At 38.4% G+C, this 25,900-nt stretch overlaps 2 protein-coding genes across 7 annotated transcripts in view; one reads left to right on the plus strand and one right to left on the minus strand.

The window, feature by feature from the left end:
* The window catches only part of trim46b (tripartite motif containing 46b), a 35,230-nt gene extending 32,730 nt beyond the window's left edge, over positions 1-2,500 (minus strand). For all 6 annotated transcript variants that reach the window (XM_026927908.3, XM_026927906.3, XM_026927909.3 and 3 more), the window contains exon 1: positions 2,326-2,500. The gene's annotated coding sequence lies outside the window, so the exon portion shown is untranslated. The remainder of the gene's footprint in view (positions 1-2,325) is intronic.
* Positions 2,501-2,506: 6 nt separating this feature from the next.
* On the plus strand, positions 2,507-24,481 carry snx27a (sorting nexin 27a). The gene is made up of 13 exons (XM_026927911.3): positions 2,507-2,866; positions 11,788-12,019; positions 13,995-14,187; positions 14,324-14,388; positions 14,484-14,588; positions 14,887-14,965; positions 15,770-15,933; positions 18,086-18,175; positions 18,674-18,823; positions 18,970-19,098; positions 21,379-21,438; positions 21,561-21,603; positions 21,865-24,481. The coding sequence occupies exons 1-13, from the start codon at positions 2,568-2,570 to the stop codon at positions 21,930-21,932; spliced, it is 1,677 nt and encodes a 558-aa protein (XP_026783712.1). The 5' UTR covers positions 2,507-2,567; the 3' UTR covers positions 21,933-24,481.
* The last annotated feature ends 1,419 nt before the right edge of the window (positions 24,482-25,900 follow it).

Here is a 25,900-nt window from a genome sequence, read left to right on the forward strand (position 1 = left end):
TATTCCATGTATGTTTTGTACTTATTTCATTTCTATAGAGTACAAACTTTGGCAGATGAAGTTAAAAAATACAAGGTGTCACACATGGTGTGTTATCAGGCATAAAAGGCCGTATTTAGAGATGGTGACTTAAGTTCAAGAGTTACGCAAATATTTACACAGTATTCAGACTAGGTTTCCGAATATGCTTAATTACTGATATTCTAACGAAACTTGGACAGTAGATTTAAAATGCAGCACCTACATTGCTGAATGTATCTTACATTTCTGCTGCTCTCTGTATGAATAGACATTTATTCCCTAAATTTTTTGTGTTTCCTGTGTAAGGAGGCACAAACAAAAAACAAATCAGTCACACTGTCACTATTAAGAATTTGACATGTAAAACAAAAATGACAAAAAATTATATGACATCAACCAAAAAATCTAACCAAAGGACACAGAGGTGTTATAACAGGCTGACAACAGAATGGCACCCATCAAGAAGCTGAACCCATGGATTAAAATACAATATCTCCATCGTCAAAAATTATGCTCCATTGTCCATTTCAAAAATTTAGCAAGTGTCAGCCCTCTCGGTTCCTCCGTTGTTTTTCTGAGTGGATGTTACATTTTACATGTTTGTGTTCTTTGATGTATTGTATAATAAATTAATTTAATGGATTGTTTTCTTAAATCTTTAGGCAATAGAAAGTTAAATCAATGGCCAGGTATAGCTAAATATTTCCTGCTAGACAGATTTAATTCAACCTCTGAGAAGCAATTACAAAAGTAACATGTTTTATATGCGTGTTTAAAAATAAATCACTAACTTCTTCATATGGTGTGTTTAAAAGATAAACCTCTGAGACCAAAGTTATATTTTAGTGAAAACCTTGTTTTATATAAGGAGAGATTTGTAAAGGTGGGTATGTACTAGTGATTACAGTTCATCCCAGTGGTGTTGGATGGGGTTAAGGTCAGGGCTCTGAATCAGACCCAGTCAAGTTCATCCCACCAAACACAGCAATCCGTTTCATTACAGACCTTGCTTTATGCATGGAGGCACTGACTTTCCAAAAGAGAAAGGGGCTTTCCCAAACAAAAGTCTCTTTTCTTGTTCAAAAGAAAGACAGTTTGACAGATGTTCAAGGCATGCAGCCACAGGACTGTTGCACATCCTTGGAGTTGCATGATGCTTACTTTATTTTCCTATTGACACATTTTCTTAAGGTTTGCCTTACAAGGTCAAGCATTCTGGTTTAAGGTCCTACCTTTCAGAAGGTGCATACAGGTGCCTTGTCTCCTCTACTGGTCACTGGTATTAGGATGTTGCTGTATATAAACAACTGGCTTCTATGTGCTCTTTCCAAAGTCCAAGCCATCCAGAACACATCCACCTTCCTCTCTCACACATCCACCTTCCTCTCTCACACATCCACCTTCCTCTCTCACTCTGCAGCACTCAGACTCAAAGTGAACTCAGTAATGAGCTCCGTAACATCACAGATGAGACATTCCAGCAGTAGCTAGGCACTGATGCTGGTTGTTGAGGCCTGGATCAGGTGAGGAGGTGAGAAAAGGGGAGGAAAACCTCTTGTTTTGCACTATGGAGTCTACTTTACTATAGCAACTCCAACCAAAAGGGAAGAAACTTCAGTAAGTGCCCTCTAGGTAGGATTCTGAGGGGTTCTGTCTAGGCATCTCTCTATGAGGTAGACACTGGAGACTATAGCGTTTGCCCAGAGTGTGTCCACTGCACCACTGACATCCATATTAAATACACAAACACATCACACTTACCAATTTAACTGCACCAGTAAGAAAAGCAATTATGATTTTATTTTGGATATTTCCTCATCCCTCCGAAATCAGTTTTTGGTTACAACACTGTGCTTCTGCACGTTTCAGGTGTGAGTATGACTTACATCACACAGGTGTTGATTTTAACCCAGTGTTAAAAGTTTGGTGTTAAAAGTGTGAAAATGTTGAGCAATGGTGTACTACAGGCAGTTTCATGTGGGCCAAATATCACAAAGCAAAATTCATCTCACCAATATCGTGATATTCGAGATGACCATATTCTGTCTCATGCCTAGTGATGTATATTTTCCCTCTTCACTGTACCGCTGTACTGTCAGTGTTATAGATGTTGATCTAAAGCTAATGCTTGTATATACAGTATAAATACAGTATAAATACAGTGTGTATACAGTATAAATACAGTATAAATACAGTGTGTATACAGTATAAATACAGTATAAATACAGTGTGTATACAGTATAAATACAGTATAAATACAGTGTGTATACAGTATAAATACAGTATAAATACAGTGTAACTCACTTTAAGGTCAGAAGTGCTGCTGTGTTTACTGCTCATGCTGTGAGCTGCCATGTTGATTTGATGTCACTTGCTGAACTCGGGGGTGAGGTGACCGTCCCGATTTCCCGAGTAGGATTTCCGAGTTGAGGTGACGTCTTCTTCTTCTTTTTTTTTTTTTTTTTCCGAGTCGGAAGTCGGATGCAGCGTTATAGCTCAGCTCGTTTTGCACGCGCGCTCCAGTCACGGCGGCGCGCCGGCTGAACATGGCGGACGTCGAGGGAGACGAGATTCGTGGCGCTCCTGATTCGTGTCCGGTAACGCTGCCCGCGGCGTCTCGAAACGGCTCCGGGGGTCAGACGGTAACGGCGGGACCACGCATCGTTCGGATTATTAAGTCGGAGTCGGGCTACGGGTTTAACGTCCGCGGTCAGGTGAGCGAAGGCGGCCAGCTGCGCAGCATTAACGGAGAGCTGTACGCGCCTCTGCAGCACGTCAGCGCCGTGTTACCCGGCGGAGCGGCGGACCGAGCCGGGATATCGAAAGGAGACAGAATCCTCGAGGTGTACGTGCAATTTCATTCAGTATTTCACTTGATTATGGCGCTAGCAGAAGCCCTCGGGCAGCGCTGTGGCACTGCTCTCCAGACCCGACACACACTGCTCACATCACAGCCTAGCGAGCTGGAAGCCTCGGCTGCTCTTATTAACTCAAACCCCAGATATCTGCTCAAATATCTGAGTTCAGCCGGAAGGTCAGTTCGAGTAAAGAGATCTGCTTAGCTAGGCTGAGAAACCACTAACTCTAAAACCTGATTAAATCATGTGCGGTGGTGGTGATAGTCCTGCACTCGACAAATACGTTTTAATGTACTTCTGATTAGTTACTTCATTACATAACTGTGCTTTCTGATCTTCTGGAGCCAGCTAAACAAACAAACAAACAAACAAACAAACAAACAAACTAGGATCTCACTATAACCAAAATGAACTGTAAGCATTCAGATCTTCTCTCTCTCTCTTTATATATATATATATATATATATATATATATATATATATATATATATATATATATATATATATATAATGTGTGTGTGTGTGTGTATATACATATAAATATACACACATATATGGGAGAGAGACTTCAGGAGTGATTAAACTTACAGTTCCTGTTTATCCAACAGGTTTAATTCAACACTGAAGCACCACAAGCAGCTTCCCACTTTATAGGAGCGTACGAATACATGTGGATATGGATATGGACCAGTTATACTCTTAAAGTCACTATTTTGCCTTTTAAAATATTGGTGTGACTTAAAGTCTTACATTATTACATTTTATTTGCTTATGAAAATGCCGACATGTACTGTACCTTTAAAAACAAACAAACGAGTAAACAAAAAAACCATCACACTAATATTTTCTGGTTTCGACACATTTGACAGGATTGTACAAAGTCCCCTGGTCTACAGGTATGATGTGAGCCGCTTGTTTTGCTGTTCAGTCTTTTAAACCTACACACTTTTCAACTGAGCTTTGAGGTTTGTTAAATTTCCCCTTTTTGATATTCATATCCTCTTTCACATATGAGACTTTGGTAACAACTACGCACAGATGTCTGCTTTAGTCAAACCCAAATGTTAAATTCCAATACTTAATTAAATTGAAGGTCAACAAAGTATATATTCAACTCCTCTACCTGTAACAAATATAATGTAATGTCGAGACGCCACTACCTGACCTCCTTATTCACCTCTGAATAGATATAAAATAAAATAAACAACCTTAGTACATTGTCAGGATACATTTTGTTCTATAGTTTCAAAGCATTTTGTTCTATAGTTTTCTATAGTTTCAAAGCAATAGAAGCAATGTGTTTTGTAATGACTTTAGTAATGGCTGTGAACGTGTGTCTGTTGTCCCCATGGAATAGCTGCTTAGCTGTGATTTTATTCTGTATGTTGACACGTTTCCTTGTAAAACAGGAAGTCAGGGTGACATTGTGTTCATCTGCATGATTGACTTACACAACAGGCAACAGCGTTCGAGCTTCAGCACGTCGAATGTAAACAAATCTGTCATGGATTTAGCTAAATATGGAGAACAGTGAAGAGATTAACGAGAGCCTTTTACTTGCTCTTATTGATGGAGAAGGAGAAGCACTAATGGAATCATGTTCTCGCTCTTCATTTCCAGCATTGAAGAACCCCATTATGGTAAAACACCTCCAAATTGAGCCTGTCAGAACCATGATCTCATACAAATTCCACCCTATTCAAAACAACTAAACTCCAACCCTTTGTTTCCTCAACCAACCAATGGTTAGAAAAGGAAATAGTGTGTGTGGGAAAACACACAGCCAAAATGCACTAACAAACCGTGTTTATTGCTAACAAGCTACTACTGTAGAGCATGACCTGCCTCTGGGGGCGGGACATGTACAGTTCTAGAGAGCATTTAATTGAACAATCACAACAGGAAGTTTTAAATCATAAATTTTTCTTTATGTTTTTCCCCAGAAGTGATAGACTATAAAATTGAAACTAGAATATCTCCCAAACAATTTTTTTTGTTGTATTTTGTCCTAGATTTACAGTTGGGTCCGTAAGTATTCGGACAGTGACACAATTTTCGTAATTTTGCCTCAGTACACCACCACAATGGGTTTGAAATGAAGCAATCAAGATGCATGAACTGTTTAGGAATTACAGCCATTTTTTTTGCAGAGTCCCTCTACTTTCACAGGCTCAAAAGTAATTGGACAATTGACTGTTGGCAGTTTCATACAGACAGTTTACCTCAGGATACAAACCACTGGTAACACTCAAGAACAGAAAGGCCAGATTAGACCTTGCTAGAAACATCTAAACAAAAAAGTGTTGTTCTGGTACAAGATTCTTTGGACAGATGAAACCAAGGTTAATCTGTACCAGAATGATGGGAAAAGAAGAGTATGGAGAAGGAAAGGAAGGGTTCATTATCCAAAGCATACCACATCATCTGTCAAAAATGGTGGAGGCAGTGTTACGGCATAGGCATGTATGGCTGCCAGTGGAACTGGGTCACTGGTGTTTATTGATAAAATGAAGCTGATAGAAGTAGCAAGATGAATTCTGAAGTGTACAGAGCTACTTTCTGCTCAGATTCAGCCAAATACTGCAAAACTGACAGGACGGCGCTTCACAGTACAGATGGATAATGACCCAAAACGTACCATGGAAGAAACCAGAGAGCTTCTTAAGGCAAAGAAATGGAATGTCCTCAAATGGCTGACTCAGTCACCTGACCTCAACCCAACTGAGCTGCTTTTCACTTACTGAAAACAAAACTGAAGGCAAAAAGACCCACAAACATGCAGCAACTGAAGGCAGCTGCAGTAAAGGCCTGGCAAAGCATCTCAAGGGAGGAAACTCAGCATTTGGTGATGTCCATGGGCTCCAGACTTCAGGCAGTCATTGACTGCAAAGGATTTGCATCCAAGTATTAAAAAATAAGCCTAATATTTATGATTGTTAGTTTGTCCAATTACTTTTGAGCCTGTGAAAATGGCTGTAATTCCTAAACAGTTAATGCAATATTTTTGTTAATCCCCTTGAATTAAAGCTGAAAATTAGTGGTGATGAGATGTAATCTTATATATTAAACATTTCATCCTTGTTGGCTTATAGAAATAAACAGCAAGCAAATCCTAAACTATTGTAGCTAGAAAGTTAGCTGCTCATGTTTGTTACAGTTAGATGTATGTGGGATGTCGATTTTTAAAACAAATTTAATTCTCCTCACACCTTCAAACAATGCTAGTAATTGTAGGCTGTTAATGTGAAACTTCCCCAAATATCACTATTGTGGCTGATACTACACAGATTTGCTATATTTACTGATCTGACTGTATTTTCTGCCATAAAAATATATGATGACTCACAACACAGACCTTGCTCATGAACAGAGGACACAAATTGTCTTTAAGCACACCTCTGATTCTTCACAGAACATGCTATTAGGGGTGTAATGGTACACTCCAGTTACGATTCGATTCAATTCACGATACTGGCTTCACAATTTCGATTCGATTCAATTCTCAGGATATAGTGAACAAAATTTGAATGAAGAAAAATTATGACTGAAAAGACTCCTTAATTTCTGAATCATAAACAATGAAAACATTCATTTTTGTCTATATAAAATCTAAACCTAAAATTGCTATTAAACAGAATTGCTAAATTTGCTAAATTGCTATTAAGCAGAGGTTTAATATTGTGAACAAAATGTACTACAGGTTCACTCTACCTTGTATGGCCTGCAGACTTTGAAATTGATTGAGTTAAACATAATGAGCTAAGTAACTGAAATAGAGCTCCAAAGTCAGCTAAAATGCCCAATTTCAGCAGCCTTTGGTGTTGTTTGAAAGCTACTGAAGAAAACTATGTTATAACATAGTTGTGTAACCGTGTAACGCATAATGCCTGTTGGTTGTTGCAGTCCAGGGCTATCGGACTTCACAAGTGCAGATGTCGCAGGCTCTCCATGAAAGAATGCAATCATATGACCAGCGTACGTTCTATATATTTTACCTCTATGCGCAGAATGGGACCTCAAGTGTTCAAACAGTGCAACTGCATTAAATGCATAATTAACAATATGCTTATTTTCATGGTGTGAATCACACATTTCCACGATGCACATTGTAACATTTTTGTATCACGATGCTTCATGCCACAATGTATTGTTACACCTCTGCATGCTATTAAAGACTAAATGTAAGGTTTTTGTTTCTGCCTGTAAAGTGTTTCGAGATGCTGCGTGTTTTGTAACAGCATTCCTGTATCCAGGATATAAACTTGTCGTTAATAAGAGAAATGGAAATGGAACATGTTAACTTACACTTATATTCCTTAAAGTTGTTTGCTAATTATGTGGCTAATTTCTACCCAATATGTTGGTAAAAAATTGTACTATTGACTTGCCTATGATTAACTTAGCTCACAGTAACTGTTATGCTAAGTGATGTCTAAGGGGTATTTGGCAAGAGCACTGTAGGCCATCGGTGGTGGTTTGAGTGTGTTGATAACGTGTCCATGACAAAAGTCAGGAATTGTCAGTATCAGTACACGTAGGCTGATGAGGTAGATAAGATTAGATTGGAAGCTTTTGGTTGTTACACTTATCAAGGCCCTATTCATTCATCTACCGTGCTGGTGTAAGCATTCAGATACAAGTTGGCGTACACAAGTGCGTGCGTGTGTGTGTGCGTGTGAAAGTGTGCATGTGTAAGAGTGTGGGGGCTGCATAAGCAATCACATTCACAACCAGACTTATTCAGTTCTCTTGATGGTTCTGTTTAATGAAGTTGCCTTTTACAGTAATGATTTAATATGAAACTGCCTGTTGTGCTGACTACTATTCGCTGAGTTCAGCGCATCCATGTGATACCAACCGAGGTTTGTGTAATGTACTTTTCTTCACATCCATAACATGGTTGCCTTTATTTATACAGGCTTTGGTATCAGAATATGCGTCTGTTTTATTCTATTTTATTTATTTCAGCTTTATTTAACCAGAGTAGTCACAATGAGATAAAATCTTTTTCAAGCTAGCCCTGGCCAGGAAGTGAGCACAATAGTTACCACTAACAACATTCAGGAAACAGGACACAAGTAACGCTTGAAACAGCACTTCATATTATGAAACAGTTCTATATTAGATTGCTGCATTCCTCTTTTGGAATTATTACACAATTGTATTTTCTTTCTCTGCCACCTCAAAGCCTGGCTCTCATTGAAGAAAACGTGCCAGAATATGTTTGAACATCAGACCAGTTAAAGTTCTCACTAGGCAAGTGACAGCATAATCAAACTGAAACACCTATATCTTTAATTCTATGCAATACCCACTGAATGCTAAGAGTGACCTGAAAAAGTTTAGAATTAGCCTCTGTGTTGTCACTTCAGAGTTATAATATTTAATATTTAGTCATTCACTGAAAAGTGATGTGATGAGTGATGTCTGTGAGAAGTGCTGCTTTGTTTATTGTTGTTGTTTGTTGATTGTGTGAGCAGCCATGTTGATTTTTGCATTACTTGCTGAAATCACAGTTGAGTTTTTCCCGATTTCCCGAGTAGGAATACCAAGTTTTCTTGATTTTTCCCTAGTCAGAGGTGGGAAATTATGAGTTATGACCTTTAGTTGAATGTAGCATTATACTCATTTTGCCCAACTGTATTTGGAAACCTCCCGTACCGGACGTGATTGCAGGAAAAGGCAGTTTCATGTCAAGTAGGGACCATCCCATCTCCTCCTTTCCTGTGACTGTAGTCAGTTTGTTGGTTACATAAGCGTCTGTGATGGACTGCATACTATTATTAGAGCAGCTGACATTTATTTTTCATAAACTCCACTGAACATATAGTATCGATGTTACTTCGTTTATAGCAGAAGAAAAAGAAGAAGCCTTTGTCACATATACATTACAGTACAGTGAAATGGTTTCTCTGCATGTTCCAGCTTGTCAGGAAGCTGGGGTCAGAGCGCAGGGTCAGCCATAATATGGCACCCCAGAGCTGAGAGGGTTAAGGGCCTTGCTCAAGGGCCTAACAGTAGCAGCTAGTTGGTGCTGAGGCTTGAACCCCTGATCAGTAACCCGGTAACCACTGAGCTTGTTTGTTGAAATGCTTTCTCGTATTTCTTGTGTGACTTCATGTGAAAACTGTGATGAATTTCCTGGTTACACAATTGCACTATTTGACCACATACTACACAGTTATAGAAGGGATTTATTTATAATCACACAATCCGTGGTCACTCAGATGAGGACGGGTTCTTTTGAGTCTGGTTCCTCGCAAGGTTTCTTCCTCATATTGTCTCAGAGAGTTTTCCTCACCACTGTCGCCTCTGGCTTGCTTATTAGGGATAAATTCATACGCTTAAAATTTACACCGTTCAGCCATAACATTAAAACCACTGACATGTGAAGTGAATAACATTGATTATCTTGTTACACTGGCACCTGTCAAGGGGTGGGGTATATTAGGCAGCAAGTGAACAGTCAGTTCTCACAGTTGATGTGTTAGAAGCAGGAAAAATGGGCAAGTGTAAGGATCTGAGTGACTTTGACAAGGCCCAAATTGTGATGGCTAGACAACTGGGTCAGAGCATCTGACGCCTGTCCACTGCTGAAAGTGCCTACAATGGGTTTGTGAGCATCAGAACTGGACCATGAAGGTGGCGTGGTCCTGATGAATCACGTTTTCTTTTACATCATGTGGACTGTTGGGTGCCTGTGCGTCGCTTACCTGGGGAAGATATGGCAGGATGCACTGTGGGAAGAAGGCAAGCTGGCAGAGGCAGTGTTGGCCAATGTTTTACTGGGAAACCATGGGTCCTGGAATTCATGTGGATGTTATGTTGACACCACCTACCTAAACATTGTTGCAGACCAGGTTACACCCCTTCATGGCAACGGTATTCCCTAATGGCGCTGGCCTCTTTCAGAAGGGTAATGCACCCAGCCACACTGCAAAAACTTTTCAGCAATGTTTTGAGGAACATGACAGAGAGTTCAAGGTGTTGAGTTGGAGTCCAAATTCCCCAGATCTCAATTCAATCGAGCATCTGTGGGACGTGCTGGACAAACAAGTCCAATCCAAGGAGGCCCCACCTTGCAACTTATAGGACTTAAAGGATCTGCTGCTAACGTTTGGTACCAGATAACACAGCACACCTTCAGAGGTCTTGTGGAGTCCATGCCTCGATGTGTCAGAGCTGTTTTGGCGGCACAAGGGGGACCAACACAATATTAGGCAGGTGGTTTTAATGTTACGGCTGATCAATGTATATCCTGAATCTATTTATTTCTGTAAAGCTGCTTTGTAACAATGTCCATTGTTAAAAGTGCTATACAAATAAAACTGAATTGAATTTTGGTTGTGTTCCTGAACAAATTCAGAAAGAAGAGGCTGTGGATAGTAAAGCTTGTGTAAAGGAAAATATTTTTTTATTTTGTTTTATTGTGGAAAATGTAATGTGAGCTTCTTTTATCAATGTTAATCTCTATAGTTTTAGTACAATAGTATAATAATGCTTAATTTAGTTTAGTAATGCATTCTTTACCCTTTCTTGTGTGTGTGTGTGTGTGTGTGTGTGTGTGTGTGTGTCTTCAGCTGGAGATTTCTCCCCGTTGGCTGCTCTTCTGACTTTTTGCTGTCTTGTGTAATGATTGCAGTCATAGCACTGCTGTAATATACACTGTGTTCAGAACAGCTTTTTGAAGTCATGTGAATGGTTTGTTATATCCTGTGTCGTTATATGCTTTCTCACCTTTTAGTCTGGTTCAGCTTTTCTTATTGGTCAGATTTGATATCATTCTGCATTAACGTAAGTCAACCAGAAAGAAAAAAGAAATAAAAAGTCAACAGACAGTCTGCTGTCTTGTGATACTCATTGTTTTTTTGCCACCTCGCATTTCAGTTTAGCAGCTCACATGGCAGAAATAGCAGCCCCAAATGCATAGCATGCTTTTTTAACTTCCTGCTGTTGAGTTGACTTGGAGTTCAATTGTGTTCTCTCTGCATTGGACTTCGTTCAGAAGCAAAACTGAGACCTCCTCTAGTAACAATGGTTGTCTTGGTCTGTACACAGGTGTGTTGGTTATATTCACACCAGCCCAAATAAACCGTACTGAGTAGCTCACCGCACCAGAGTTTGATCTTCTCAGTTGCCATTGAATTGAAGGAACACAAACATTGACTTCATTTGGCCAAATGGCGTTTCATGTTCTCCTCCAAGCACACTGTCACTGTTTAGTTTCTGTCTCACTTCTTGTCTCACTTTCACTGTCTCTCTGTTTCTCTCTACTGATGCTGTGAATTAGTAATAGTGGAAAGTTGACACAAAACTTTGTGTTTACACGAAACAAAGTAGCCAGCTTCAAGATAAACTATATCAATGTCATGAAAAATTATGTCATGATACCCACAATATCTCAAAAAAGTGTAACTTGATATATATTTTTTGTAAATGTTTTTTAAATAGCAATTACAAACTCTTACAAATCCTCCCTCCTTTTTTTTCTTGTACACATTAAATAAAACTAACGATTTAGAATTTTTATTGTTTCAGCGTAACACTACTATTTTTCTGGCAGTTTGTTAGGAAGCCTGTATATCACGATGCGTATCGTGTATCATAGAAATATCCTGAAATATTGTGATATGATTTTTTTGGTCATATTGCCCACCCCTAGTTACAGCCCAGTGTTGTGTTGTTTATATATGAGAATTGCCATTGGGAGCCATTGTCAGCGGTTTTAAATGCAATTTGTGTGTTTTCAGCAACTATAATCAAATGGAGCAATAAGACATTGGTTGGTGCACTTTTGCAATGCAAACACAATACTCAGGGTCAAGCTTGGCATCTTCATTCACAATACACAAAATCACAACCCCTACACTGTCTGATTTTCTCTTTCTCCCTCTTGGTCTGTTTGTAGGAATGGCGTGAGTGTGGAGGGCGCTACACATAAGCAAGTGGTGGATCTGATTCGAACAGGAGAGAAGGAGCTGGTGCTCGCTGTTCTGTCTGTGCCACCGCAGGAAGTAGATGGTCTGGACTCTGGAGAGGACGGCTCAGCTTCACCTAATTATGACTACAGTGACAAGCAGGCTGTGCCCATCTCCATCCCCACGTACAAGCATGTGGAGCAGCATGGAGAAAGATTTGTTGTAAGATTTAGATCCACATTTATGTGGGTTTTTTGTGAAATTTGTTCTACAATTTAATTTAAACACAAATTGTAAGATAACTACATATAGTCATGAGAAAAAGAAAGTACACCCTCCTTCAATTCTGTTTTTATTTAGCAGAGCCTAAATAACAATTGTATTATATTCCAGTGTAAAGTGGAGTTCACTCCTGTCTCAATGACTGCAAGTTTCCTAGGTCCTGTAGCTAGAAAAAAAAGCCCAAATCATCACCCCTTCACTGCTTCACAGTTGGTATGATGTGTTTATGGTGATATGCTGTGTTTTGTTTTCACCAAACATGGCATTGTGCATGATGACCAAACATCTCCACCTTGGTCTCATCAGTACAAAGGATATTGTTCCAGAACTTTTGTGGTTTGTTCAGATGCAATTTTGCAAACCTAAGTCATGCTGCCGTATTCTTTTTAGAGAGAAAGGGCTTTTTCCTAGCCACCCTCTTCAATGAAAGCCATGCTTGTTCAGTCTTTTTCATGAACATAAACATTTATTGTTCTTGCGGAGGCCTGTAGGTCACATGATGTAGCTCTTGGGTTTTTCTTTATGTCTTTGAGCATCAGATGGTCTGACCTTTGGCTGAATTTGCTGGGACACTCACTATAGGAAGTGGCAACTGTCTTGAAGACACTCCATTTGTAAACAATCCTTCTCACTGTAGAATGGTGAATTTCAAATTGTTTGGAGATGGCCTTATAACCTTTCCCAGATTAATGAGCAACAACAGTTGCCTCTCAGAGGTCATGGCTGATGTCCTTTTTTTTGGTATGATGTAGACACACACTTGAGTGCTCCAAACTGCCAAAAGTTTTACTTTTATAGAGGTAGACATAAGGCTGGGCGATATTGCCAAAAATAAAAAAAATCTCGATTTTTTGTTTTCCAACTTTATGAATGATTCTCAATTATGATTTCTTTTTTTTTTTTTTGTTCTTACATAATACAATTATAAAAAAATTGTGTAATTTTTCAAAGTTTTTAATTTATTGGAATGGACTTTGGAAAATGTAGAATTGTAACAGCATCATCTATAGCAAACAATGGTTCTTTTAAATAAAGGATATTTAAAAAAAAAAAAAAAACAAACATTGTTTGCATTATTTGCTATAGATGATGCTGTTAATATTTTTGAACCCTTCATCTGACTTTTCAAACTTGTACCAATTCCATATCTCTGAAGTGAACCTATTTGAACCTTTCTTTGCTACGAGCTCATTCCTCGGCAAATTGCTGCCTGTTTATCTTGCGTTTATATTTTTTTTAATCTAAAGCACAGTGTTAGGGAGAAACGCAGGCTTTCTGATGTGTTTATCAGGTTAAGAAGGCTGTGTTTTTCCTTCGTATTGGTTTAAACTTTTAAATAGCATTTATGGATGTTTTAAATTAAATTAAATATTAATATTTAAATATGCTTATATAAATGTGCAGTCTTGACTAGAGCATTTTGAAAATCGCATTAAGACAGTAATTTGAATTAACTGAATTAATTGTAAAAATCGCCCAACACTAGTTGTGTTTTTTTTTTTTTAAAGCCCTGATAAATAAAAACATATAATTGAAGTAGGGTGTACTTTCTTTTTCTCATGACTACAACATCTTACAATTTGTCTTTAAATTAAAAAGTAAAACATTCAGGTAAAAATGTGGGGTTTTTTTTACTGCCACCTTTGGTAGCAGTTTGCTATCATTTTGTAGCATGCTAACTAGCTAAACAGTATGGAGAATGAAACTTTCACAGTATGTGTATTTTTATTACTTAATCTGTTTTACTGTGTTATTGTTTAGCTAATTGACTAAGGTCAGCTGGTTGTCTACCTACCTGCTATCAGCTCTGTGTGAAGCTGGACCTGATGACTCTGAGATCGCATATGACCGATGTGGCCAAAACCTCAGCCAAAAAATCTCTATCTCTCTCTCTCTCTCTCTCTCTCTCTCTCAGGTATATAATGTCTATATATCTGGCAGACAGTTGTGCTCAAAGCGCTACCGGGAATTTTCCATTCTGCACCAGAACCTAAAGAGAGAGTTTGCATCCTACTCGTTTCCCAAACTTCCAGGGAAATGGCCTTTCTCTCTCTCTGACCAACAGTTGGACGCCCGTAGGAGAGGCCTGGAGGAATACTTGGAGAAAGGTGAGAGACAGACTGAAGGGTAGAATATATAGAGACATCTCTTTTTTTTTTTTTGATGTAGATGAGGTTTGTGATAAAGCTAATGCTGATGTGTGACATCTGATCTCTGACTTTTGCATCTGATTTCTGTCCCTAGTGTGTTCAGTAAGGGTCATTGGAGAGAGTGACATCATGCAAGAGTTCCTCTCTGAGTCAGATGAGGTGAGTGTGTGTGTGTGGATGTGTGTGTGTTGAAATTGTGGATTCTTTTCTTGAGGCTTTTTACCGAAACCTCACGGTGTGTATGTGTGTTTCAGAACTATAATGGTGTAACCGATGTGGAGTTGCGAATAGCCCTGCCAGATAAGACCACTGTTTCAGTTCGAGTGCGCAAAAACAGCACCACTGACCAAGTCTACCAGGTAACTCGGCTCTCCTGTGAACAGTTACAATTATGTCAAAAATCAGCTCATTTAAATAAATACTGATGTACCTAGAATGTTCAGTCAAGAGCACAGCTTATTTTTAGCAATGTCCTTTTACTTTCCAACCTTCTCCCAGATTGCTGTAGGCTAGAACGGGTGCTTGAATAGCTGAGATTCACACCAGAGTAAAGGGGCTTAACTCTGTTCTGTGTTTTGTTTGAAAACATCAGATTGCCTCTCTCTCTCTCTGACATGTTGTAATGTTGCCTTAAAAACCCTTTCTTTTCTCTTTCAGGCCCTAGTGATGAAGGTTGGCATGGACAGCATCATGGCCAGTTATTTTGCCCTTTTTGAAGTGATAAACCACTCCTTTGGTGAGCAGGAGAATCTTTTATTGTTCACCCCCCCGCCCCCCCTTTTTTTTTTTTTAAAGATAGAAGGCTGACAGAAATTTCATGAACACATTTTTACCCCAGTTGGAATTGCTACGAACCAAAACTACTATTAGATTTTGCTGCCAGAGTTTCAGTTGCTGAATCTGTTCAGAGAGCAATAAATCAGAGCGTTCCAGATTATTCCAGATTAGACCCACAGTGACATTCTGTGCGTCTTCAGCCATGTGCATAAAGACTTGTGTTAGATGATAATGATAATGATGATGACGATGCTGCTTCAAGGGGCAAGTGTCCGATCAGGAAGAATCAATAACCAATTATAACAATTAATTATGATTAACCAGTTTTCTGCCTGGGGAACAGATATCTGTTTCTCCTTCTGTGCATTGCTGGACTATGACTCGCACTCAGACACCGCATACTCCACCCTAGGCCTCTTCACCCTGCTACTGTCTGGCAAATGAAGCATATGGTCCCATACCAGCCACCTAAAGGGCAGTTTTGTCCCACCTATGGACATCATACTCCTGAACATGCAGTTAATGGGACAAGTAGAATAAGAGAAACTTAAATATAAATGCATATGATGAAAGTCAGTGAGCAGTAAGTAATTTACCTTGAACTGTTACAGTGACACAAAACACAAAGCTAAAGCAATTATGAAGGGTTTTTAGGTAATGGTAAAGTTTCAATTAGATGGATTCAGTTCCTTAGTTTAAGGTTTTGTTCTAGATTAGTCACACTGGTGAGATCCTCTTATCTCTCTGTTTGGTTGCCTTTCAGTCCGTAAGTTGGCCCCTAATGAGTTCCCTCACAAGCTGTATGTGCAGAACTACACGTCGGCAGTGCCAGGGACCTGTCTGGCCCTGCGCAAGTGGCTCTTCAGCATAGAGGAGCAAGAGCTTCTACAGGAAAATCCTCTAGCTCTGCATTACTGCTTCCACCAGGTCAGTTTCCACTCATCTCACTTTAGATTGAGCCCAATATGCTACTTCGGTTGTCATACATGCAGACCTGCCAGCCTTCATGCATGTTGTGTAGGAACTCTGCATTTAATATAAGAGTGCACTGGTATGAGTTATCACTCAAATGAGTTATCCCAGTTATCTTCAGAGTTGGCAGGTCTGTAAATGTAAACAAATTTTTGAAGAAAATGTCTGTTTTGTGTGAATATCATGAAAAGGGCAAGACGATTACACCACCTGATCATAGACAGTGTTAGACTGCTTCTAAATCTGCAAACTGTCATACTAAAGAGTTACAGTAGTTATGTGACCTGTGGTGAAAACTAGAAAACATAGAAATGTTAGAGGTGACAAATTGTGGTGACTGTTTTGCTATAGGTGGCATTCTGCTGCATGTTTTGGGAAGAGTCACTGCAAACCAATACCAAGTTATTCTGATTGATCATGCTTGATCCATGCTGAAACATTTCTATCCTGATGGGCATGGTTTGTTCCAGGATGACAATGGGCTCATCCACAGGGCACGAGGGATCACTGAATGGTTTAACGAGTATGAAAATGATGTAAATCATATGCTATGGCATTCACCAGATCTCCATCCAGTTGAACACCTATGGGAGATTTTGGACTGAAGTGTTAGTGCTCTTGATCACCATCATCAAAACATCCAGTGAGGGAATATCTTTTGAAAGAATGATGTTTGTCTCTCAAGAACAGTTCCAGAGACTTGTAGAATCTATTCCAAGACACGCTGAAGCAGTTCTGGCAGGCCACAGTGGCAGAGCACCTTACTAAGACACTTGTTGTAGTTTTTTGCTTTGCCATTACTATATACAGCTATAGTGCATACAATATTTTAAATTTTTGAATTGGTGCAAGTTTTCGAATGCACATGTCATACACCACACCCAAAAGGTGTACAGCCAAAGCCACTCCCTCAAGTATGTGACAGCTTAAAACCAAGTTGATGGTAGCAAACTAGCTGGCTAACGTTAGCTGAAAGCGAGCCTGAAGAACTAAGAATACAGGTAATCAAAATGTACACCCTAGAAGCGACCCAGAGCGTGAATTTTTAACTGCCGCTCTCTTTTATTTAGTTAGCTAGCTAAAGTTTGCCACCTAGCTTGGTAACATCTGTCTCAGAGTCACATGAAGAATTCAGTAAGCTCAAACCACTGGCTTGTGCAAACAGTGAGCTGCATGATTAGTCCAAAGCAGCCCTCTTCTGTACGATAAGAGCTTGTCATTTGGCTAGCTACCATTAGCCTCAGAAACGCACAGAGCCTTGTGTAGAGCCTATAAACTCACTCCGCAAGACTGCAAGCAGTGGGCTGAAGATTCAAAACACACTGGGGAATTATGATAAAGCACAAAATGGCCAATGGCAATGAGCTAATAAATAATGAAGTAACTAATTACTAATTGCTTACTAATTACTTATTACTTACTAGTTATTACTTACTATTATTATCTAGTATTAACTAAAATACAAGCTCTTTTTAAAGGAGAGAGAGTTTGCTAATTTTCTTAGTACTCAGTAACTGTAACAGTAAAGTTTTTATTCTCTTCTGAGGAGATGACAATAACGGAATCAGATAATTACATCTTGAGTTGCTAATGGTGTCATTGCTATTTAAGAATCCTAACACTCACAGTCAGAGCTGTGAATGATCAGATGCAGTTTGGGTCTCAGCACTGAATGTGTAATACTTGATGAAGAATGACACAGCACAACCCATCTTACAAAATGTTCATCTGCGAGTGCCTCACAATGGCTTTTTTTTTACACCTACCAACTTTAAGAGATCTTCATGTTTATTGTGCAAATATTTAAAATTCACAAACACAAGTGATTGGAAAATGCACTAGATAAGTAACCCTAACTGAAACCAGATCAGTGTTGGGCATTTTGCTCTTTCTCTAGCAATTCAGTTTCAAATCAGTTAAATCGTGAAATATGTTATTGATGCATCTTTTAATATTAATATTAATATTACATTGATGATTTTTTTTTATTACAAAGAAAATTTTAACAGAACAGTGCAGTAGTTGTGAGTGCATCTAATTTTTTTTTTCATGTTTTTTTTCTCTTCTTATTTTTCTTTTTTGGCATTCATCCTTCTCATCCTCTCAGGCTCAGGATGATGTGAAGAAGGGATTCATCAAAGCAGAGGATAAGTCCTATCAGCTTCAGAAGCTAGCTGAGCAGAGAAAGATGGCCACGGTAACATGATTCTACGTTCACCTCTACTGGCACACTATCCTCACATTCTTAAGAAAATAGCTTTATCATTATTAGATTATTATCAGCTATGTCCAAGAGCATATAGCAACTGACAATTCTAGCTTTGTGTCACAACAAAACAAAGATTTGATCTGGCTCTAAGCACCAAATGTGTAAAGATACCTTTCCTTTCATCTGCCTGCATTTGTTTTACTTTCTCTGCTTAAATTTGTTGGAATTATTCACTTTTTGGCTCCATAGAAATTCATTTAAATCACATACTTCAAATTTCTAGATCTCTTAGAATTTACAATGTGCTGTAAATCTTCAACAATGTTATGATTATGCAGTCTGTATCTGTACAGTAATGATATTTAAAATAAAACAGTATTGATTGAATGAAAGGCTGCAAAGCTTCATAGACATGTTATATCCAGTTTGAAAATCTGTAGCTATGTTGGCAATACAGTGTTATTCTTTTATTTCTCTCTTGCTTAGTATCTGAATTTGCTACGCACATGTGAGGGCTATAATGAAGTAGCATTCCCCCACTGCTCATGTGATTCACGGAGGAGAGGTCATGTGATCGCTGCTGTCAGCATTCACCACTTCAAACTTCACGCTTGCACTGAGGATGGCACGCTAGAGGTGTGTGCAAACGGATTACACTCCCACAACTGTATTCACAGCATTAGATGTTATTGTTAAAGTTTTTATGTATGTGTTTAACCCTTCCGATTTGTCTGATTGTGTGTGTGTGTGTGTGTGTGTATATTTTTTTTTAAATCGTCCAGAACCAGGTTATAGCTTTCGAATGGTCCGAGATGCAGAGGTGGGACACGGACGAGGAGGGAATGGCTTTCTGCTTTGAATATGTACGAGGGGAGAAAAAGCCTCGTTGGGTCAAAATCTTCACTCCTTACGTAAGTGTCTCTCAAACACATGCACACACGCACACACATATTCAGTGTGTAAGAGACTTAAATACGTTTATATTTGGTGAGCTGTGTATTTTTGTGGATGTTAACAGTAGTGCTTTAAGCCCAATTGTTGCATACAGTGGATAGAAAATGAATACACCCCCTTTCAAAATGTTTATATTTTGTTGTGTCAGGTTCTGTAAACTTGCTTTATCCAAAAACATAGCATACCACATGAATGCAGTGAATTCATATTAATTTGAAAAAAGAGAAATTGACAAGAACTAAAATTTCATCATTGCCTAAGTATATACTCCCCAGAGTCAATAACTGGTAGATACTGACTTGGTAGATACTCATACTTTGGCAGCAGCTACAGCTAACAGTCTTTTTTGGGTAGCTCTTCATAAGGCTGGTACACCTGGTTTTGGAGACTCCTCTTTAGTGAACTTCTCAATTTGGGAAAGGTTTTTGGTTGTTTTTTTCTGATGAACAGCAACCTTCAAGTCATCCCATAGATTTTCAATTTTTCAAGTATTTAGGTCAGGGCTTTGACCAGGCCACTCCAGAACATCCACTTTGTTCCTAGCAAGCCACTCCATGGTAGCTTTGGCCTTATGCTTGGGGTCATTGTCCTATACAAATTTCCAACCTATTTTCAGACTTTTGCAGATTACTTCTTCAAGGTTCTTCTCCAGAAACTCTGTTCTTGTCTCCATCCATCCTCCCCTCAATCTTGACAAGTTTCCCAGTCCCTGAAGATGAGAAGCATCCCCAGAACATTATGCTTCCACCACCATGCTTCACAGTCAGGTGTATAGGGCTGTGTTGACTTTTTGCCAAACGTCATCTGAGCACAAAACCTGCCAGTTTGTTGCAGGCCCCTACAGGTGTCTTTCTGCAAACTTCTTACATCACTCCAGATGGACTTTTTTGGAAATGGCTTTCTTCTTGTCACCCACCCACACATACAGACCAAATGTGTACAATATCTCTGATATTGTTGTGTCATGCACATTTTCCTCTGTTGGCGTTAAAATCCTGAGGGTCCTTTTAAAGTCTTTTCATTGGGTTCCTTGTGGCCTCTTTGACCAAGTGTCTTCTCTACCAGTCATCTAATTTTGATGGATGCAGAGCGCGAGTGTTACCATGTTCTTAATGATACTCTTGTGTGGCTCTGCACTTTTGAAAACTGAAGGGCCATATTAAACAGCTGTTTTTATTCAGGCTATAAAGTTAATTGCTGTGCTCCACACAGGTTTTGGAAATTTATGCGACGTTGAGGGAATTTGGTTATTCCTGAGATTATTTAATAGATGTTATTCTGAAGGGGTGTTTACTTATTAAACTAAGATATTGTAGTTGACTTTGTTTAAGTGTTGTGTGTAGATTAGCAAGGAAAAAATGTATTCTATTTTAATTCCAGCTTATAGGTCAACTAAATGTGAAAATAGTAATAAAGGATATATAGTATTAAAGTGGTATAAAGTATTAATTTTCTATCCACTGTATATGTTGATCCATTCAGACCCTGGTTTATGATAAACAGGTCAGCCTTGCATATATACAGAATGTGCAATGTGCCAGAAATAAATTAGCAATTTCTTGGATCGATTGAAGAACAGAAGGTTGACAGCATACTCTTATCTGTGTTAATCTTGTCAGTGAAATTGCAGACAAGAGTGCTCGTTGATAAAAGGTCTTTAAATTTCATCAGTGATGAGACAAATGGTAATTTCAGGTGATTGTTAAAGGAAACTTTTTTAAAACAATCTTTTATGACCTGTGATGCCACTCAGCACCCCATCAAAGTCCAAAAGAGTCAGGTATATAATATGTGCTCATTTGCATAGCTTGAGAAGTAACTTCAGGTCATAAAATATAAAGTTATGTTTTATAAAGATGATTTTTTAAGGCACAAATGCAACACAGACAAATTTAAATAAATAATTTTGCACATTTCACATTTACTATTTGAATGGATGTTTTGGAGGCGTGCTCCACTGACACTGAAAACCTTAAAAACAGGACAAACTGTATTTTACTGTGTGCAGCAGTACTGTAGTGAAAAATGTCCAGATAAATGTTAATGTTTGAAATTGTTTTTTGATTTGTTCTGTATCAGTTGGATAAATGTGCAGAAATTCTATGAAAATCCAGTTAATTACATAATTAAATCAATTAATCAAATCAATATGGCAATTAATGACTGACTAAAATTTTAAAGAACATTTTAAAAATGTCATTTATAGGCAACTAATGATTGTGTTTCCTTACCTTTAGTTTAACTACATGCATGAGTGCTTTGAGAGGATTTTCTATGAGCTCAACTGGAGGAAAGAGGTAAGTCTGTATGGAACACAAGTTGCATTTAATTTTTGCATTTCAATTTAATTTTTATTACACTGTTTCTGTACACTTTTTGGGCATGTTTAAGCTTTCTGTTCCTCTTTAAAATGGCCAAGGTGGAAGAGGAGGCCTCAGACAAAGACAACAAGAGTTGCAATGGTATGAGTCTCTCTCTCTGTCTTTCTCTCACACACACACACACACACACACACAGATAGTATCACTTGTGTCATGTTCTCTTAGACTGAAATCACACAGTTTATCTTCATCCTTATATGTACATAATTTATTTATATAATTTAAATGATATATATACAAAACTGCTAAACTTGTTTGTTCCATCTGCACGTCATTCAAAGCTGTTGGAAATGTCATCCCCTGTCTAAACGGTACCCATATTTCACATATTCTCCACTTCAGAGTACCTCCCTCCTTTGGAACAGCAGAAGGGATGGCACCACCTAGGGAAAGAAATCGCCACTTCTTAGGAAGACCTTTCTCTAGACACCAGCAGAAACTGACCTGGACCACCATACTAGAACAAAAAAAAAAAAAAATTACCACCATGTTACCAGGGCAACAACCCAGGCTCTTTTGAGCTGCAGAGGGCTCTGTAGTCCTGCCACCATCTCCTAGGCAACTGAGAATTATTTCCAGGGTAACACACATTTATAGCTAAATAAGGGTTGTTTTGCTACAGATGAACAGCTCATAAAAGTATTGTGGTCATGACATCAGTAGATACATCTCCTTATAAATTTACATTATGTGTAATATAAATGCAAAAAAATCTGCTAGCGGTCCTGGAAGTAGGCTCTCGTTTTCCCATTGGCCGGCCACTACTGCAGCGCAAGACACCATAAACTGAAGAAGAGCATGTTGTCACCATTCATCATCTTTGCAGAATAGTTACCATGATTGTGTTCTGAGTCCCAAGGCCACTATGTCTCAAGCCAGCAGATTTGGATTTGGACTAGTTCAGTAGAAAACGTTTTACCACATTGATTGAAAGCAGGTAAACTCAACTAGCTAATATGTAACTTGAGGTAACTAAAGTAGGTTTGAGGTTTGAACATAAAGGTAGTTAAAGGTCATTTTAAAAGGTGTTGCATTACATCACCAAATTGCACTAACCCCAAGGCTTAATCTTGAATAATGCTTGCAAAGGTGCTTGTTGGCTGGTAGCTTCTCCTTATGAAGCATGTGGTTAAGTTGATCAACCCTGTTTTTCCGATAGCAACTAAAGAGATGCTGGGTAAGGGTAGTACTGGTTGGAGGCTTTAAGACTGATGTATGGGACTGAATGTCTGACAGCTAAATGCCTATTCCATACATGTTTCTACTCGTAACTGGAGATTTTGGAAAGCTGGCAATAAAAACAAACTAGGACGTTGACTGACAGTTGTGCAGGAATGGAATAGGATATTGAGGTGCAGTGCTGTCGTCTTCCTATAGGGGGCAGCAGTGCTACACACATGAAAATCTGTGTCAGCTATAATGTGAACTGTGTAAGGATGGAGGGAGAAAGTTTGAACAATTTTGCATTGTATTTAACTAATTTTCAGCTCTTTACACAGAGCCATTTTCTTTGTGTGTATATGCGTGTCTGTACAGGAGCAGACGAGTCTGCTTTGGGAGTCTGGGTTTTATCCTTATTGAGTAGTTAAAGAGAGATCTTCCAGACTCTTCAGAGCAATGGTTCCCTGGGGTTCAGTAATTCACCGTGAGCAGAGAAGTGCATGCAGTCAGTTAACTATGTCAGGAGTGCAGCAAGAGACTGGGAGAAAAGGAGAAGGATACTATTCTAGATGCAAGAGGCCTGTTTCATTAAAGTCCTGTTGCTCTGTCGATTTGCATAGAAAACTAGAGGCAATCTGAATCTCTTAGAAATTCATAAGTATTGATAAGTATTTCTCTCCTTCCTTCCCTCCTTCCCAGTGAATGTGGGAGGCTGTGTGTTCAGTGTATAAGTGGGTCAGTGTATGTTTTTGCTCCATAGTGCTTCCCTCTAACAAAAGAGATAAAATAGGAATGAACCACCTCACCATTCAAATCCTACTTTAGCAAATCTGAAAGACTCATTAGCAGCCCAGTGCTAATGCAGTTAAACCTGCTTTACCCGTGTGTGCACGTCTTCATCCATTAATGTCCCACTGTCTGGCAGCGTAATATGTCAGCTTAGATTCCATACTAAACTGAAGTAGATTTTTCATTTAAAAAATGGAAATAATAGGCATATATTTTGCATCGTGAATGTATTGTCTGTTGTAGCCACAGGTATCGCTGGTTCTTTTGTGGTTATTGTGCGTTTGTCGTAATATTATCCAGCGCTACACAAAGTAGGCTATATTTTTCTGTGTTCATCCAAAACATCTAAAAAAATATAAACGTACCAGAATGTATTTGCAATGCAAATGGTTTCCTTTTCCCCATATGGAGTAGAATTTTGCAGCTGAAATTTGACTTACAAATACAAAAGGTCCACAGCAGGCTGATAGAGAACTTGTAATTATGAAATTTAAAACTAAGTTTCTAATTTTTAGATCATATTTATATACAAATATTTTTTTGTTTTGTTTTGCTCTGTTTTATTCCTCCCCTGCATGACATGTTAGAGGGTTTTGTCAGGTGATGAGCTGGTCTGAAAATGCATTTGTCTTTGTGTGTTTTTCTTTGGTGTATTGCTTATGTGTCCTTTTGACAAAGCATTCACTGTAGCCTTTGACTGAAATTATTAATTTATTATTTTCCTGCTTAATCAACATTAATTAAGCCTATTTGTGATAGGCAATTGAACCGAGGCTCTTTTAGGGCTTGAATGGGAAGGGATTTAATTTATAAGTGGAAATGGAGAAACAGTGATGCTTTATTTCATATAGCTTCATAAAAAAAATAACAATCACCATTGGTAAATGATAGTTTTATATCTAAAATGTATGATTTCACTAACCAGTAAAAAGTTATAAAAGCTTGGTTTGGAAAAATGCCATGTAGAATAAAACATTAACATAATTTTAAATAAAACTGTCTCTTGAAAGTGATTGTCTTTTTTCAGGAGGGAGGTAAGATGCTGTGCTTGTTCACTGCTGGCAGATCCAGGTCTGAGTATTTCCATATTCCCAAACGTTCTTTCAGAGAGAGATAAATCTATCCTGCCTTTTTTTCTGAAAGCTACTGAAGCTGCTGATTATGCAGTCAAGATTTGACCTGTTTTGAAAGTTCATACACACACAATAAGAGAGTGTGTAAAAACCGTCTTGCGTATATAATCCCCTCCAAAAGTATTGGAACAGCAAGGCCAATTTTTTTGTTTGTTTATGCAATACACTGGAGACATTTGGGTTTGAGATCAGAAAATGAATATAAGATAATGGATCAGAATTTCAGCTTTCATTTTCAATACTTTTGGAAGGAACTGTAGTGCAGTGTTTATATAGGGGAGGAAGCACAGCAGCAGGGATTTGACTCACACAATTGCTCCTTGTGTACTTGGGGCCAACTGTCAACCTATGCACACACAATCACACTTGCTATATATTTATGCTATAATGAATTGTAGGATATATTTCATTACTTTGCTGTTGTAATATTATTAGATGCATTTTTGGGAATGGATAAAATACTTGCAAATTGCAATTTTGGGTTTGATGTTTAAGCAGCTTAAATCACACTGCAGAAAATATCTTAGCAAGTGAAGAGTTTGTTATTAAAGGAGAAGTTTTTCTAATATTTCTCATAATTAGATTATTACATAAATATAAAACTATTTCTAGACCTATTTACTCATTTCATGGTGAAAAAAGGTTAATTTTATTGGCAGTTTTCTTCTTTCTGGAAATAAATAAAAATGTGAATATCTGCGAATAGAATACAACCCTTTCAAAATTGAACTAAAAATATACTTAATTCTATATTTGTTTGAATACACTCTAATAAAGCAAAAAATATATATATTGGCTTGTGTGTTGAACCAGACCTCACACTATACCTGTTTGTGCTCTTTTCATTCTGCTTAGCACATACAAATTTCATGAATAGTGCAGTTGTGGTTCTATATTAATCTTGCCAAAGTTCCTCTTTAATATTGAGCTTGTTGGAAGCCCCTCAGCTGTGCTGAATAGGTGCTTTACAACAGCTGAGGATGCTAGAATATGCATGCAGAGCTTTGGACACAGTCCAGCATTTTAAGAGCACCAGTCGATGGCTGGGTGCTGGGATGAGAGGCGTAAGAGTCAGAGGTGCTCCAAGAGATTCTGCATGACCTCTGTTTAGTTGATCTGCTGTGAAATGATTTCGCTCTTTATCTAGCAGCCTTACTGATTAAATTCATCCCTCTCACTTGGTCGAATGTTTTGTTGTTGATAAGGGCATTTTTCTTCTCTTCCAGCAGCATTTACTGTATGGTACCTATTATACTCTGGTTTATTAACGGTGTACTTCAGAATGCAGTTGTCCT

This window comes from Pangasianodon hypophthalmus, chromosome 29 (genome assembly GCF_027358585.1).
Source record: "Pangasianodon hypophthalmus isolate fPanHyp1 chromosome 29, fPanHyp1.pri, whole genome shotgun sequence".
In the NCBI taxonomy this organism is placed as follows: domain Eukaryota; kingdom Metazoa; phylum Chordata; class Actinopteri; order Siluriformes; family Pangasiidae; genus Pangasianodon; species Pangasianodon hypophthalmus.